This window comes from Neoarius graeffei, chromosome 10, assembly GCF_027579695.1.
Source record: "Neoarius graeffei isolate fNeoGra1 chromosome 10, fNeoGra1.pri, whole genome shotgun sequence".
In the NCBI taxonomy this organism is placed as follows: domain Eukaryota; kingdom Metazoa; phylum Chordata; class Actinopteri; order Siluriformes; family Ariidae; genus Neoarius; species Neoarius graeffei.
The window spans coordinates 9,080,218-9,096,962 of NC_083578.1; the positions used below are offsets into that span (position 1 = coordinate 9,080,218).

The following is a 16,745-nucleotide window of genomic DNA, read 5'->3' on the forward strand; positions in this document are numbered from 1 at the left end:
TTCACTGGGCTCACACAACAGATCCAGTATAATTTGGCCAATGAGAGGCCAGGATGTGACGGCGTACCGCATTGATCCCGCCCCCATGACTCCTGGAGCAGACCGTGCCCACAAACGCCATGCCTGCTATAGAACCAAATCCTTTCTTCCTGCAAACACACAGAGACGAGACAAGATCATGAGAGGACATTTGGACTGTTACGTTATTACCATCATTGCTAGACTGTGATATTGTACTACATGGTCATGTCAATAAAGCGATCAGGAGTTGAATGAAACTGGTGCAAGACTTTTGTTGTTGCACTGTGAATTTACGAACAGGATGAGCTGAGCGCTGTCATGGCGACGGCGGGGCACGAGTTCCTTCTCCCTCCACTGAGTGAAGCGACCGAGCACCTCACCTGCACCACCATCTATACTGATCAAGTTCATCACCGACCAGATCTCCAACCCCACCAACACTACCCTGATATTCAGAGGTACATACATCTGAGAGAGAGAAGGGGGGGAATAAAAAGAGAGAAAGAAGGAGAAGAGGGGCCGAGAGAAAGAGAGGGGGGGAGAGCATAGAGGAGAGGGAGCGAGAAAGAGGGAGCGCAGGGGAGAGAGAGGAAGAAAGAGATAGAAGGGGAGAGAGGAAGAAAGAGGGAGGGAGCAAGAGAAAGAAGAAATAGGGGGAGAGAATGGGAAGAGAGTGGAGGAGAGGGAGCACGGGGGAGAGAGGGAGTGAGAGAAAGAAAAAGAGAGGGAGAGAGAGGGAGAAAAAGGGAATGAGGGGCAGGAAGAGAGAAATAAAGAGGGAGGGGGAGACAGAGGGAGAGCAAGGGGGAGAGAGAGAGGGGAGTGAGGGAAAAAGTGAGAAGGAGAGAGAGGGGGGAGAGAGAGTAAGAGAGAGAGGGGGAGAGAGAGAAGGGTAGATATGGGGGAAGAGAGAGCAGGATGGATATATATGAGAGAGAGAGAGAGAGAGAGAGAGAGAGAGAGAGAGGGGTGGAGCAAGAGAGAGGGGAGTGAGGGAAAAAGTGAGAAGGAGAGAGAGGGGGGAGAGAGCGCAAGAGAGAGGGGGAAGAGAGAAGGATGGATATGAGGGGGAAGAGAGAGAGAGAGAGAGAGAGAGAGAGGGGAGTGAGGGGAAAAGTGAGAAGGAGAGAGAGGGGGGAGAGAGAGTAAGAGAGAGGGGGAGAGAGAAGGATAGATATGGGGAAGAGAGAGCAGGATGGATATATATGAGAGAGAGAGAGAGAGAGAGAGAGAGAGAGGGGGTGGAGCAAGAGAGAGGGGAGTGAGGGAAAAAGTGAGAAGGAGAGAGAGGGGGGAGAGAGCGCAAGAGAGAGGGGGAAGAGAGAAGGATGGATATGAGGGGGAAGAGAGAGAGAGAGAGAGAGGGGAGTGAGGGGAAAAAGTGAGAAGGAGAGAGAGGGGGGAGAGAGAGTAAGAGAGAGGGGGAGAGAGGATAGATATGGGGAAGAGAGAGCAGGATGGATATATATGAGAGAGAGAGAGAGAGAGAGAGAGAGAGAGGGGTGGAGCAAGAGAGGGGAGTGAGGGAAAAAGTGAGAAGGAGAGAGAGGGGGGAGAGAGAGCAAGGGGGGGGAAGAGAGAAGGATGGATATGGGGGGAGAGAGAGAGAGAGAGAGAGAGAGAGAGAGAGAGGGGTGGAGCAAGAGAGAGGGGAGTGAGGGAAAAAGTGAGAAGGAGAGGGGGAGAGAGAGCAAGAGAGAGGGGGGAAGAGAGAAGGATGGATATGAGGGGGGAAGAGAGAGAGAGAGAGAGAGAGCAGGATGGATATGAGAGAGAGAGAGAGAGAGAGAGAGAGAGAGAGAGAGAGAGCAGATAAACATGAATAAATCCCGTACATGTAAACACATAAGCGTGGTGTAAATATTGCTCTTACACTGTCAACGTAGTTCGCGAGCTGCACCATCTCCTCTCTCACTGCCGTCTGATTGCGGTTTGTGAAGTTAAACTGAGGAACAGAGGTCAGAGGTCAGCATCTGTTTGGCAGATATTGTTCCACAATGAAGCAATTATTATTTCCAGCCTTCTTCTTGTATTAACATTTATACCAAAATTATTGGGGGAAAAACCATAAGCGAGACTGCCTTTCAGATTTTTCAAGTGTAGGTCATAAAAAGAATTTTCCCCGACACCCAATTATTTTTGTTTCGTGGATCGAAAGCTACTGAATTTGAATCAGAGACTTCCAATTTTATTTGTTTTTTTTAAATAAAACAATTAATAAATTTATCTCCACGTGGCCCTAAATTCTCCGCTATTTTTTCCTGCTTCACCATGACCCGATACAAGATACTACATCATGCATCACGTGGTGGGCTTTCCCCGTTCACGCAAGGCATTGTGGGATACAAATTTGAAACAGGAGAGAAAAATGGAGGATGTGAGTGAGCGAATGAAACATGAAAGAGCGACTACAGTAACGGAAAGAAAGCGAGAAGAAAAGACGGTATGCATGGATTAAAGCAAAAAAAAAAAAAAAAAAAAATCATCTGACTGAAAAAAAAAGCTCCATGTCGTTGGCCCCTACCACATCAGCGATGCGTCAAATTTTAAACGCCGTGTTGTCCATTATCCCCTCGGCCCCTACTTGTAGTACATTTACATAATTTTAACAATGACTAAAGCTAAGGCAAGACTTTACCATTGTCATTACTGGCTATAAATGATGAAACATCAAGTTTTCAGCGCAAAGTGCAAATTTATTTCAACAGTACTTTAGTAATGCACAACAGTGGTTAAGAGAAAAGTGCAAGTGCAGTCGAACATAAACCATGCTTTCAAAAGAGTGGAACAGAAAGAACTTGTAAGAAAAGTAAAGTGAAAGTTCACTTTTTCTGCTTCTTCGCAGTGAAGCCAAAGGCATCTAGTTTTTTGTCATTGCTTCCATAGACTTTTTTATATGGCAAACTACACAAAAGCACACACCTGCCATTTTCATCTTTTTGCACCATGAACTAAATGGCCCCTCCTAGAATTGCCACCTTATTGTGGTGGAGGGGTTTGTGTGCTTGAATGATCCTAGGAGCTATGTTGTCGGGGGCATTATGCCCCTGTTAGGGTTTCCCAAGGCAGACAGGTCCTAGGTGACAGGCCAGACCAAGAGCAGTTCACCAAAAACCCCCTATGGAGAAAAAATCCAGGACCGTGACGTCGCCCGGTAGGACGCAGCCGGGGCCCCACCCTGGAGCCAGGCCCGGGGTTGGGGCTCGTATGCGAGCGCTTGGTGGCCGGGCCTTTGCCCATGGGGCCCGGCCGGGCTCAGCCCGAAGAGGTGACGTGGGCCCGACCTCCTGTGGGTTCACCACCCACAGAGGTAGCAGTAGGGGTTTGGTGCAATGTGGATTGGGTGGCAGTCGAAGGCAGGGGCCTCGACGACCTGATACCCGGACACAGCGGCTGGCTGTTGGGACATGGAATGTCACTTCGCTGGGGGGGAAGGAGCCTGAGCTTGTGCGGGAGGTTGAGAGGTACCGGCTAGAGATAGTCGGGCTCACCTCCACGCATAGCTTGGGCTCTGGAACCCAGCTCCTCGAGAGGGGCTGGACTTTCCACTTCTCTGGAGTCGCCCGTGGTGAGCGGCAGCGGGCTGGTGTGGGCTTGCTTATAGCTCCCCAGCTCAGCCGCCATGTGTTGGAGTTTACCCCAGTGAACGAGAGGGTCGCCTCTCTGCGCCTTCGGATTGGGGAGAGGGCTCTTGCTGTTGTTTGTGCCTACGGGCCAAATAGCAGTATAGAGTATCCGGCCTTCTTGGAGTCCCTGGGAGAGGTACTGAGGGGTGCTCAGACTGGGGACTCCATTGTGCTACTGGGGGACTTCAATGCTCACGTGGGCGACGACAGTGACACCTGGAGGGGCGTGGTTGGGAGGAACGGCCTCCCCGATCTGAACCCGAGTGGTGTTTTGTTATTGGACTTCTGTGCTAGTCACGGTTTGTCCATAACGAACACCATGTTCGAGCATAGGGGTGTCCATAAGTGCACGTGGCACCAGGACACCTTAGGTCGGAGGTCGATGATCGACTTTGTAGTCGTTTCATCTGATCTCCGGCCCTATGTCTTGGACACTCGGGTGAAGAGAGGGGCTGAGCTGTCAACTGATCACCACCTGGTGGTGAGTTGGATCCGCTGGCGGAGGAGGAAGCTGGACAGACCTGGCAGGCCTAAACGTATGGTGAGGGTCTGCTGGGAACGTCTGGCCGAGCACTCTGTTGGGGAGGTCTTTAACTCCCACCTCCGGGAGAGCTTTTCCCAGCTTCCGAGGGAGGCGGGGGACATTGAGTCTGAGTGGACCATGTTCTCTACCTCCACTGTGGACGCAGCTGTTCGGAGCTGTGGCCGCAAGGTCTCCGGTGCCTGTCGTGGCGGCAATCCCCGAACCCGGTGGTGGACACCGGAAGTAACGGATGCCGTCAAGCTGAAGAAGGAGTCCTATCGGGCCATGTTGACCTCCGGGACTCCTGAGGCAGCCGACGGGTATCGGCAGGCCAGGCGTGCTGCAGCTCGGGCAGTTGCGGAGGCAAAAACTCGGAACTGGGAGGAGTTCGGGGAGGCCATGGAGAAGGACTATCGGTCGGCCTCGAAGAAATTCTGGCAAACCGTCCGGCGCCTCAGGAAGGGGAAGCAGTACTCTGCCAACACTGTTTACAGTGCGTGTGGGGAGCTGTTGACCTCGACTGGGGACATTGTCGGGCGGTGGAAGGAATACTTTGAGGATCTCCTCAATCCCACCGTCATGTCTTCCACTGAGGAGACTGAGGCTGATGACTCAGAGGTGGACTCGTCCATTACCCAAGCCGAAGTCACTGAGGTGGTTTGCAAGCTCCTCGGTGGCAAGGCACCGGGGGTGGATGAGATCCGCCCTGAGTATCTCAAGTCTCTGGATGTTGTGGGGCTGTCTTGGTTGACACGCCTCTGCAACATCGCGTGGCGGTCGGGGACAGTGCCTCTGGAGTGGCAGACTGGGGTGGTGGTCCCTCTTTTTAAGAAAGGGGACCGGAGAGTGTGCTCCAATTATAGGGGAAATCACACTTCTCAGCCTCCCAGGGAAAGTTTACTCCAGGGTACTGGAGAGGAGAATTTGACCAATAGTCGAACCTCGGATCCAGGAGGAACAATGCGGTTTTCGTCCTGGTCGCGGAACACTGGACCAGCTCTATACCCTTCATAGGGTGCTCGAGGGTTCATGGGAGTTTGCCCAACCAGTCCACATGTGCTTTGTGGATCTGGAGAAGGCATTCGACCGTGTCCCCCGTGGGGGGTGCTTCGGGAGTATGGGGTTCGGGGCTCTTTGCTAAGGGCTGTCCGGTCCCTGTACGAACGGAGCAGGAGTCTGGTTCGCATTGCCGGCAGTAAGTCAGACCTGTTCCCAGTGCATGTTGGACTCCGGCAGGGCTGCCCTTTGTCACCGGTTCTGTTCATAATTTTTATGGACAGAATTTCTAGGCGCAGCCAGGGGCCGGAAGGAATCCTGTTTGGGAACCACAGGATTTCATCTCTGCTTTTTGCGGATGATGTTGTCCTGTTGGCTTCTTCAAACCAGGACCTTCAGCATGCACTGGGGCGGTTTGCAGTTGAGTGTGAAGCGGCTGGGATGAGAATCAGCACCTCCAAGTCCGAGGCCATGGTTCTCGACCGGAAAAGGGTGGCTTGCCCTCTCCAGGTTGGTGGAGAAGTCCTGCCTCAAGTGGAGGAGTTTAAGTATCTCGGGATCTTGTTCACGAGTGAGGGAAGGATGGAGCGTGAGATCGACAGGCGGATCGGTGCAGCCTCCGCAGTGATGCGGTCGCTTCACCGGTCCGTCGTGGTGAAGGAGCTGAGCCAAAAGGCGAAGCTCTCAATTTACCGGTCGATCTACGTTCCGACTCTCACCTATGGTCATGAGCATTGGGTAATGACAGAAAGAACAAGATCGCGGATACAAGCGGCTGAAATGAGTTTCCTTCGCAGGGTGGCTGGGCGCTCCCTTAGAGATAGGGTGAGAAGCACAGTCACTCGGGAGGAGCTCGGAGTAGAGCCGCTGCTCCTCCACATCGAGAGGAACCAGCTGAGGTGGCTCGGGCATCTTTTTCGGATGCCTCCTGGACGCCTCCCTGGGGAGGTGTTCCAGGCATGTCCCCCCGGGAGGAGGCCCCGGGGAAGACCCAGGACACGCTGGAGGGACTATGTCTCTCGGCTGGCCTGGGAACGCCTCGGTGTTCTTCCCGAGGAGTTGGCCGAGGTGTCTGGGGAAAGGGAAGTTTGGGCTTCCATGCTTAGACTGCTGCCTCCGCGACCCGGTCCCGGATAAGCGGAAGAAGACGAGACGAGACGAGAACTAAATGGCTTGCCATTATCGCCCATTTCATTTAGCCAAGCCCATCTCCACTTATTCTTTACCGTTTTGTCGATGTCTGACACATCTGTGCTTTCATTTAAAAGAAGCGCGTCCATGCTGGCAAAACCGAAAGTAATTTGACGCACTCTAGTGATGGAAATCGAAGGGCCTGTGTCCGGTGGCCTTATACGTAGTACTCGAGTTGGGGGGGGGGGGGGGGGGGGGGGGGGGATGTGGGGGGAGGCATCCCCCTTCTGAAATAAAAATCTCAAATCATCCCCCTTATAAAACGGCCATCCCCCCCATCACATCCCTTGTGCCATTTTACCAATTAATGTGGAAATTAGCCTACTATTTTAATATTTTAACAAATATTACTACCATTTCAACATTAGAGGCTTTGCGCAGTGATAGCCTACATGTAGCCGGATAAAAAAGACGCATATTTATTTATTCGGTTGCACCTCTCATTCACACCTATACAGAGGTTTCAGTCACTGAAAACAGCTACTTTTGCAAACTCTGGGCAGAGTGGAGATTTCTGAAAACTCCATCTTCAGACACGCGTGTAAATCGGGAAAACGAAGCAGCAGTGGGCGAGAGGGCGCGCGCGAATATAATGAGTCATAGGTGTGAATCTTTCGCCGAATGCCAATTGTCCCGGTTCTTCATGAAATCGCACACGCACGCACAAATTCATTAGATTAACTTTCAAACTGTTCTTGTGCACTTGCGACACCGGAGCCACTTTCCTGAATTTTGAGCTTCGGAGTATTGGCTTCTTTATCTATTTAATCAATGAATTTATTTGTCACATACATTAAATTACTAACGTAAACCATTAGTAGCCTATTTAAGCAATCGCTGTTTTCTCCACTGTCTTCCGACCTTTTGTGCTTAGTGCTTGCGTGGCCAACCCGCGGCTCGCGAGCCGCATGCGGCTCTTTGCCCGGTGTCATGCGGCTCTTACGTTCATATCGAAGTTTGTGTTTTTTTTTTACGGTATGTGCGTGTGCGCTTTGCTTGAGTTCAGTATGGTATTTTCGCTTTGCTTGGGTAATATTACGGTATTTTCAGGTCATGTCAAATGCGCATGTGCGTGAGATAATCGCCAAGTTTTTGGGCAAGGTGTATCTTGTGTCAAGTAGCCTCTCAAAATGGCAATGAAAAAATGCACAGCAAAACGAAAACATGAAGACGAACATAGGACATTTTTAACAGAGTGGGAGAGTTTATACTTTTTTGTTGAACGTAATGGCAAGCCATTCTGCCCTATATATCAGTCATCATTAGGCCAAGAAAAAATAACTGTTTGTTTCCGGTTACCCAACCGACCGTTTAAAAAATGCCCCGACCCTAGACTTTTTTGTTAGATGTTTAAAAAAAATGTATCTTCGTCGACCAACAATAAATTTTGAAAAAAAAAAAACTGCATTACGATTTGCATAATATTGTCGATCTGACAAGTGACTAATTCTAAAACGCATATATCGGACAAGAAACACTCATTGATTTCTCACAGCCTCAATCTGACGTCATGACCTCTTTCCGGGAAACTCCGGCTTGTGTTGTACACAACGCTAGGCATCATGGCGGCCAACGAAGTGTTCTCGATTACCGTGATCGGTTGCGACCACACGGAAGATTGTAAGACAATAAGTTCATTTTATAAGTTTTCAACTGTAAAAGAACTCTACGAACATTATCATCCTCCGCTGGACGAGTCATGCAAACAGTATACACACAGCGCCCAGGCTAACGGCGGTATCGACATCACGATGTTCTTTGTATTCATATTAAACATACAAGTTCACAACATAGTGTTCCTAATAAAGTTAAGGTTCAACATTTGTAGTTGTTATGTTTATAGTTCCTTTAAGCGTCCGAGCACTCCATATTTTATCCATGGGCTCCGAATCCTGTATTCCACAAGCTTCACTGGTTTTCTTAGGCCTGGTTCTGGATGGTTGAGTCACAGAATGACACTTCCCCACTATGTGCCACTGTTTGTCCCACACCTAAAATTTATTAAAAAAAAAAAAAAAAAAACCTACCTACCCGGTATTTTGTGTGATAAAAAAAATAAAATAAAAAGACCTACCTACCTACCCTATTTTTTTTCCAAGATGTAATAGGAAACAAACAATTATTTTTTCTTGGCCTTAGCTCATTTCAAAGCAACATGCATAGTAAAGTGCACACAATATTGATTGCTGTAAATGACTGGCCTGTGGTATTAGTACTGACTGAAGGAGTAAATTTCTCTCATGTTGGCGTGTGACATTTACTATTAATCTGGCTGAGCAGAGGTGCGTGCGTGAGCGTGTGTGTCTGGGGGGGGCGATGTTCATGTGTATGGTGTGGCTTTTCTTTGGTAATGACCATAAGTCCCACTAAGCAGCATGCATAGTAAGTGCACACAATGTTCATTGTTAAAAATGACTGCCTGTGGTCTTAGTACTGTAGGAGTAAATATGTTGGTGTGTGACATTTACTATTAATCTGGCTGAGCAGAGGTGTGTGTGTGAGAGAGAGAGGGGAAGGGATGGGTGATGTTCGTGTGCCCATGTGTATGATGTGGCTCTTTGCGGTAACACAGTAAAAAATGTGGCTCTTGGTCTCCAACTGGTTGGCCACCCCTGGCTTAGTGAATGAGACACTTCATTACACTCCACTGACTGACTTCCAATTCCGGACTTTTTTGAAAATGTAAAATATAGGCCTACGAGATGGTTTTTTGGGACTTGATTCGCGTTGCTCCTTCACTATTAATTTTTGAGACTGACGAGGCACTAAATACTGTGGAATTATTTTCTCCTTACTATGAAGTTTGGCATCTTAAACAAGTGTCGGGAAATCGTGCAGCCCGACTCTGCAGCCTCCAGTGTTTAAGCGAACTGCTGAAACCATAATGTTTAAAGATTAAATCGTAGGCTAATCAAACCAAAGAAAAATACAGCCTTTCCAGAACGTTATCTGCCGAAGCCTGTTTAACCTACAAAAGGCTTAATAGCATAGGTCTCGCTGCGGCTTCAACTTTTTCACCTGATCACCTTTCAATAGGCAAATATCATTATTACTACTACTACAAAAGGCCTAGTATTAGTAGTAGACAAGTAACCTAGTTGCCTAGTAGTCGGACAGCCAAATAGTTTCATCAGTGGCCTATGCCGAGCCTCCCCGGGACTAGACAGTAGCGGAGGCTGTATTTATTTATTTGTGCCTATCTAGCGCAACAACTTATTCCTTTACATATACTCAAACATAGCACAAGAAAGGGTTCAACAACAGGCAATCACAGCAGCTTGGTGAAGTTCTAAATCACATCGGTGTCAGACCTATGGGCCTCCCCCCTTTTTCCCTCGGATCTGCATCACTCTCATTATTGACCTTTAGCGCTCCCAGTTGACGGAAATCCGTCGTAGCGACGGAAAACTTTAATCCATACGGTATGTTCTATACGAAGGAAAGGAAACGCAGGACCAAACTAATAAATATCGGCGCTCAGCGAGCACCTCGGTGTGATCAGCTGTTCGTTTAGCGACAGAATGATGGAACTGTCAGTGCACGCTCAAAGGTAAACCTGCGCGCACACTCACACGGACTTCCTCTGTCTGCTTGACTGCGCGAAGTGAGCGATTTCATTTCATGCACATTATTTGCTTTAATCCCCTCAAATTAAATAACTTCCCAGCCACAGAACAGAATGGCCTGATATTTTGTGAGATATTACAGAAATAAACATACATCACAATGACCACATTTCAGACGGAACTAAATTTCACCGATTTCATGAAATCGAAAGGCCGTCGTGCTTTAAGAATAAGCAGGAGATCCTAAAACACCATCCTGGGGATTTATATTGTGCTCCAGAGAACTGTTCCTCTCTCATTTGTTGAGTAAAAGACAAAGAAAGCAAGAGAACAGAGGGATAAAAAAGATAGAAGAATAACAAAGCCGACAGAAACAAAAGATAGACAGAAATAAATATATCAAAAATAAAGAAAGGAAGAATGCGGATACATCAGGAAGAAAGAAGGCGATTGTGCACAGATGAGTTATGAAAGCACTCCGCCCAATCAGGACTTACTCTCTCGTTATCGACCACCAGCAGGAGCTCCACATAATGTGTCTGGGGTAGCACTGCCCGCTTTTTCTACACACACACACACACACACACACACACACACACACCCTTCGTCACACTTTAACAATAAGTATATTTTGTGCATAAACTCACACACACACACTCAAACACTGACTCTGATCAGATGACTGACAGGTCGGTCAGGTGTGACATTGTGGGCGTGGCCTGGTGATACTTGGTCGCCATGGTGATGGGAGTGGGGCGTGCCGCAGGTGAAGGGCTCCGTCTTGACGTCCTCCAGTCGGTAGACGAGGTGCTCGTTATTGGACGAACCTTCGAGAGGCTCAATACCTAAACCGGTGTTCTGCATGTGAATCACACCTCTGTCTCTCACACACACACACAAAATAAATAAATAAATAAAATAATAATATACAACATTCTTTAGGGAATGAATGAATGAATGAATGAATAAATGAATATACCGTACCACTCAAAAGTTTAGAAACGCCCTCTAATTCAGTGGTTTTTCATTATTTTAAAATTTTCTGAATTGTAGATTAATACTAAAGTCATCGACATTATGAAGAAATATATATGGAATTATTTGGTAAACAAAAAACAAAAAAACGTTAATCAAACCAGAATATGTTTTATATTTTAGGGCGTATTCACACCTACGTTGTTTGGTCCGGACCAAAAGAACCAAATTTCCCTTGGTCCGGACCTTTTGGGTTGGTCTGAATACAAACCACCGAACTCTGGTCCGGACCAAACAAGCGGACCGAGACCGAGCTGCAAGGTCGGACTCGGTCCGGACCAAAGGAACCCTGGTGCGGACCTTTTGGAGGTGTGAAAACAGACCGGACCTAATCCGACAGTTTTGCTTTTTTGTACCTCGGGAGCTTCCGTCGTTTGTCGAGCATTATAGGAAACAGAGTCTTGACACTCCACCGCAAAGCGCAAACACTGTTTCGGTTGTCAAGGGAACCTTACAACAGTCGTTCAGTCATTCAGACCAGTGGTAGGCTAGACTACAGAGTACAAAAAATGAGTAGGGGGCAAACGTGGGCCGAGGAAGAAACGCGTACCCTTGTGGATATATGGGCAGATGTCCACATATCTGAGCTTTTGGAGAGAACACACAAAAATGGCGACGTGTTTGCTGTATTCAGTGAGAAAATGAAGGAGAAGGGGTTCACGCGCTCCCCAGAACAATGTCGGCTAAAAGTGAAGAAACTCCATCAGACCTACATTAAAATCAGGGACATTCTTTCAAAAAGTGGCGGTACTAGCGACGCAAAAAAGAAATTAATCTATTACGATGGATAAGGCGAATATCCCGACACATACCTCCTCCGTTTTGCGTGAAGAGCCAGAACTGTCACAACATGATGTGCGCTCATCAGCGCTATCCTCCGTAGCCGCCTTGCCCTTTGTCGTCGTCGTTGATAAATTACTTGTACAACGGCATAGTAATCGCACAATTGTGAAAACAGTAAAAACTGGAAAAAACATATAGCTTTGATGACATTAAAAAGAATAACAGCACGGAAAGCCTCCATGACTACTTTTGAACTTAACGCTTTGTGCGCGTGTCGTCTCTGACCAATAGCTGAACGACCTCAGGGCGCGTGGCTTTGTTGACAGATTTTGGTCCGCTTACTAAAATGTACAGTGTGAAAGCGAACCGCACCAAAATGAAAAAAAAAAAAACGTTTGGTTCGGACCAAAGCAAGTGAACTATCGAACTATCCTGGTCTGAATACACCCTTAGACTCTTCAAAGTAGGCAGCTTTTGCTTAGATGACAGCTTTGCACATCTTAGCATTTCCTCAGTCAGCTTTACGAGGTAGTCACCTGGAATGGCTTTCAGTTTACAGCTGTGCCTTGTCAAGAGTTAATTTCTTGAACTCTTAATGTGTTTGAGACCATCAGTTGTGTTGTGAAGAGGTAGAGTTGGTATAGAGTGAATGGCCCTATTTGAGTACTGCTCTAATCCATATTATGCCAAGAACTACTCAAATAAGTAAAGAAAAACGACAGTCCATCATTACTTTAAGAAATGAAGGTCAGTCAGTCCGAAAAAGTTTGGGATGAGTTGGACCGCAGAGTGAAGGCAAAGCAGCCAACGAGTGCTCAGCACCTCTGGGAACGTCTTCAAGACTGTTGGAAAACCATTTCGAGTGATGACCTCATGAAGCTGATTGAGAGAACGTCAAGAGTGTGCAAAGCTGTAATCAAAGCAAAAGGTGCCGACTTTGAAGAATCTAAAATCTAAAACATATTTCGGTTTGATTAACATTTTAAAGTTTACTAAATGATTCCTTACGTGTTGCTGCATAGCCTGGATGACTTCAGAAATAATTTACAATGTAGGAAAAAATATAAAACATCGAATTTGAAGGTGTTTCCAAACTTTTGACTGGTACTGTATATGTATATTCTGCTATAGTTAATGAAAATTTGTGAATCTCTCCTACCGTAATCCAGAGCAGAGACTCAGAGCAACGGAGGAGCCGTCAACATCCTCCACGTAACCACGGTAATGACAGTGATCCTGAAAAAGAGAAAGAGAGAGAGATAGAGAGAGGGGATATATAAAAACAGCATACAACCCCGATTCCAAAAAAGTTGGGACAAAGTACAAACTGTAAATAAAAACGATATGCAATAATTTACAAATCTCAAAAACTGATATTGTATTCACAATAGAACATAGACAACACATCAAATGTCGAAAGTGAGACATTTTGAAATTTCATGCCAAATATTGGCTCATTTGAAATTTCATGACAGCAACACATCTCAAAAAAGTTGGGACAGGGGCAATAAGAGGCTGGAAAAGTTAAAGGTACAAAAAAGGAACAGCTGGAGGAACAAATTGCAACTCATTAGGTCAGTTGGCAATAGGTCATTAACATGACTGGGTATAAAAAGAGCATCTCGGAGTGGCAGCGGCTCTCAGAAGTAAAGATGGGAAGAGGATCACCAATCCCCCTAATTCTGCGCCGACAAATAGTGGAGCAATATCAGAAAGGAGTTCGACAGTGTAAAATTGCAAAGAGTTTGAACATATCATCATCTACAGTGCATAATATCAAAAGATTCAGAGAATCTGGAAGAATCTCTGTGCGTAAGGGTCAAGGCCGGAAAACCATACTGGGTGCCCGTGATCTTTGGACCCTTAGACGGCACTGCATCACATACAGGCATGCTTCTGTATTGGAAATCACAAAATGGGCTCAGGAATATTTCCAGAGAACATTATCTGTGAACACAATTCACCGTGCCATCCGCCGTCGCCAGCTGAAACTCTATAGTTCAAAGAAGAAGCCGTATCTAAACATGATCCAGAAGCGCAGACGTCTTCTCTGGGCCAAGGCTCATTTAAAATGGACTGTGGCAAAGTGGAAAACTGTTCTGTGGTCAGACGAATCAAAATTTGAAGAAGTTCTTTATGGAAATCAGGGACGCCGTGTCATTCGGACTAAAGAGGAGAAGGACGACCCAAGTTGTTATCGGCGCTCAGTTCAGAAGCCTGCATCTCTGATGGTATGGGGTTGCATTAGTGCGTGTGGCATGGGCAGCTTACACATCTGGAAAGACACCATCAATGCTGAAAGGTATATCCAGGTTCTAGAGCAACATATGCTCCCATCCAGACGACGTCTCTTTCAGGGAAGACCTTGCATTTTCCAACATGACAATGCCAAACCACATACTGCATCAATTACACCATCATGGCTGCATAGAAGAAGGGTCCGGGTACTGAACTGGCCAGCCTGCAGTCCAGATCTTTCACACATATGCCGCTTTTCCACTACCAACGCGGCTGAGTTGGGCTGAGCCGTGCGGTGCCGAGTTGGGCTGAGTCGAGCCGTGCTGAGTTGGGCTGAGTTGAGCTGAGCGGGGCTGTTGGAGTTGCATTTCAACTACAACCGTGCTGAACCGTGCTGGCTGGAAGTGGGTGGACACATTGGGTGGAGTTAGCGAAAGTGGGTGGACGTCACGCGATGTCGTTAAGCAGCGCAAACAGTGACATCAGTGACCTTTTAAGCGGTAGTCTCACAACCCGGATAGTAAACAATAAACATGGAGTCGTTAGTGTTGCTGGTCTTGGTGCTGTGGCTTGTTGTCACTGACAACGCCAACAGATACTGGCAAGAGCGTATAGATGAGGCGAGGCACATAAGGCTTCAGAAATTCTCGTAATTCGTAATTATTATTCTTCCGGGTTTACGGTGTTTACAGATCCCAGCGTGCTCGCGGGGCGTGTGGGGGCATGTGAGGACACTCCTCCTCACCAATCAGTGCACAAGGGAGTGTCTGCTCACGCCCCTAGCCCCACTCGGCTCGGTTTGGCTCGCTTCAGCCCCACTCCAAAACCGTGCGAGTTTTGGGTGCTAAGCAGGGCTGAAGCGAGCTGAGTCGTGCTGCTCTGAGGTAGTCGAAACGCGAGCCGTGTCGGGCTGAAGTGAGCTGAAGCGAGCTGAAAAAGGGTAGTGGAAAAGGGCCAATAGAAAACCTTGCATTTTCCAACATGACAATGCCAAGCCACATACTGCATCTATTACAGCATCATGGCTGCGTAGAAGAAGGGTCCGGGTACTGAACTGGCCAGCCTGCAGTCCAGATCTTTCACCCATAGAAAACATTTGGCGCATCATAAAACGGAAGATATGACAAAAAAGACCTAAGACAGCTGAGCAACTAGAATCCTACATTAGACAAGAATGGGTTAACATTCCTATCCCTAAACTTGAGCAACTTGTCTCCTCAGTCCCCAGACGTTTACAGACTGTTGTAAAGAGAAAAGGGGATGTCTCACAGTGGGAAACATGGCCTTGTCCCAACTTTGAGATGTGTTGTTGTCATGAAATTTAAAATCACCTAATTTTTCTCTTTAAATGATACATTTTCTCAGTTTAAACATTTGATATGTCATCTATGTTCTATTCTGAATAAAATATGGAATTTTGAAACTTCCACATCATTGCATTCTGTTTTTATTTACAATTTGTACTTTGCACCACCTTTTTTGGAATCGGAGTTATAGATAGATAGATAGATAGACAGACAGACAGACAGACAGACACCAAAAGGAATGAACAAAAGAAGGAACAAAAAGACAGAATGAAAGTTCAGAAACAAAAGGTTTCAAAACCTTAGAAAAAGGAAGATAAAAAAGAAAGAGCAAAAGAAAGTTCACAAAGATCAAAAAGGAAAGGAAGGAGACTAAATTAAAGTTCAAAATGAAAAAAGGGAAAGTTAAAAAAGAACCTTCAGAAAGAAAGAACAAAAGAAAGAAAAGACTAAATGAAAGTTCAGAAAGAAAGAAAAAGAATCAAAAAGTTCAGAAAGTCTAAATGAAAGTTGAAAAAGAAAGCTCAGAAAGAACAAAAGAAAAGAAAAGGACTAAATGAAAGTTCAAAAAGAAAGAATTAAAGTTCAGAAAGGAAAAAGAAAAACTTCAAAAAAGTTCAGAAAGAACAAAAGAAAGAAGAGACCATTTGAATTGAATTTACAACCAGCCAATGTAGATACATTACATTAATTACACATGACCATGATATCTAAGCCATAAAGACTAAATGAAAGTTCAGAAAGAAAGAACGAACGAACGAAAGGAGACTTGACTAGCCTGATGTACCAGAATTGCATGAAATCCACATGAAAAAGGTGGTGAGTGAACAAGATCAGAGGCTAAAAGCTTTCATTTAAAATTAAATTTTAAAAATCTTAAATGATGTTTTTGCCGAATGACCGCAGCGACTCTCCCTAAAGCCCGAGCTGAGCTCCAGCGTCTCACACTCGACCCGTCCTGCACGTCAGCGCCACACACCTTTAGCCTCGGATCAAGGTGAGACACACTAATGGGATTCTGCCTCGCTCTCGTTACTGAGTACAGCTCTCTGCGTAGCACCTGCAGGCAGGGTCGTCATCATCACCTGGTGCTGTGTGGGGATCAGTCAGACGGGACAGAGCTGCTGTGCTAGAGGTGTTTGTGCACCCTGAATCCTCGAGGAAGGCAGCACAGAGTGTGAGCGATACGACAAACATAATTACATCACCATTCTTAATGATTCCTTCATTAAATTAACTTTACATTCAGGGAAATGGACGCGTTTGCCTTCGCTGTGTTTCGACAGTAGGACGGTACTTTGAGAAACACACACACTTCCTGTACAGCTCCCGTAGGAGTGTGTGCAGCACATCCCTTCCTGTGGTGGCTTCTGGGCATCGATTTGATGAGTAATATCTGTCTAAAGATCTTAAACTTTCCTCCACACACACACACACACACACCTCACATTCCACTGCCATG

The 16,745-nt window shown here is 46.6% G+C and overlaps 1 protein-coding gene across 2 annotated transcripts in view; it reads right to left on the reverse strand.

The window, feature by feature from the left end:
* The window catches only part of adam9 (ADAM metallopeptidase domain 9), a 68,922-nt gene that overhangs the window by 28,960 nt on the left and 23,217 nt on the right, over positions 1-16,745 (reverse strand). For both annotated transcript variants that reach the window (XM_060931231.1, XM_060931230.1), the window contains exons 5-10: positions 12,901-12,977; positions 10,593-10,800; positions 10,421-10,486; positions 1,895-1,966; positions 320-489; positions 68-149 (exon numbers count right to left, since the gene is read on the reverse strand). In XM_060931231.1, coding sequence (XP_060787214.1) covers positions 68-149; positions 320-489; positions 1,895-1,966; positions 10,421-10,486; positions 10,593-10,800; positions 12,901-12,977 — 675 coding nt within the window. The remainder of the gene's footprint in view (positions 1-67; positions 150-319; positions 490-1,894; positions 1,967-10,420; positions 10,487-10,592; positions 10,801-12,900; positions 12,978-16,745) is intronic.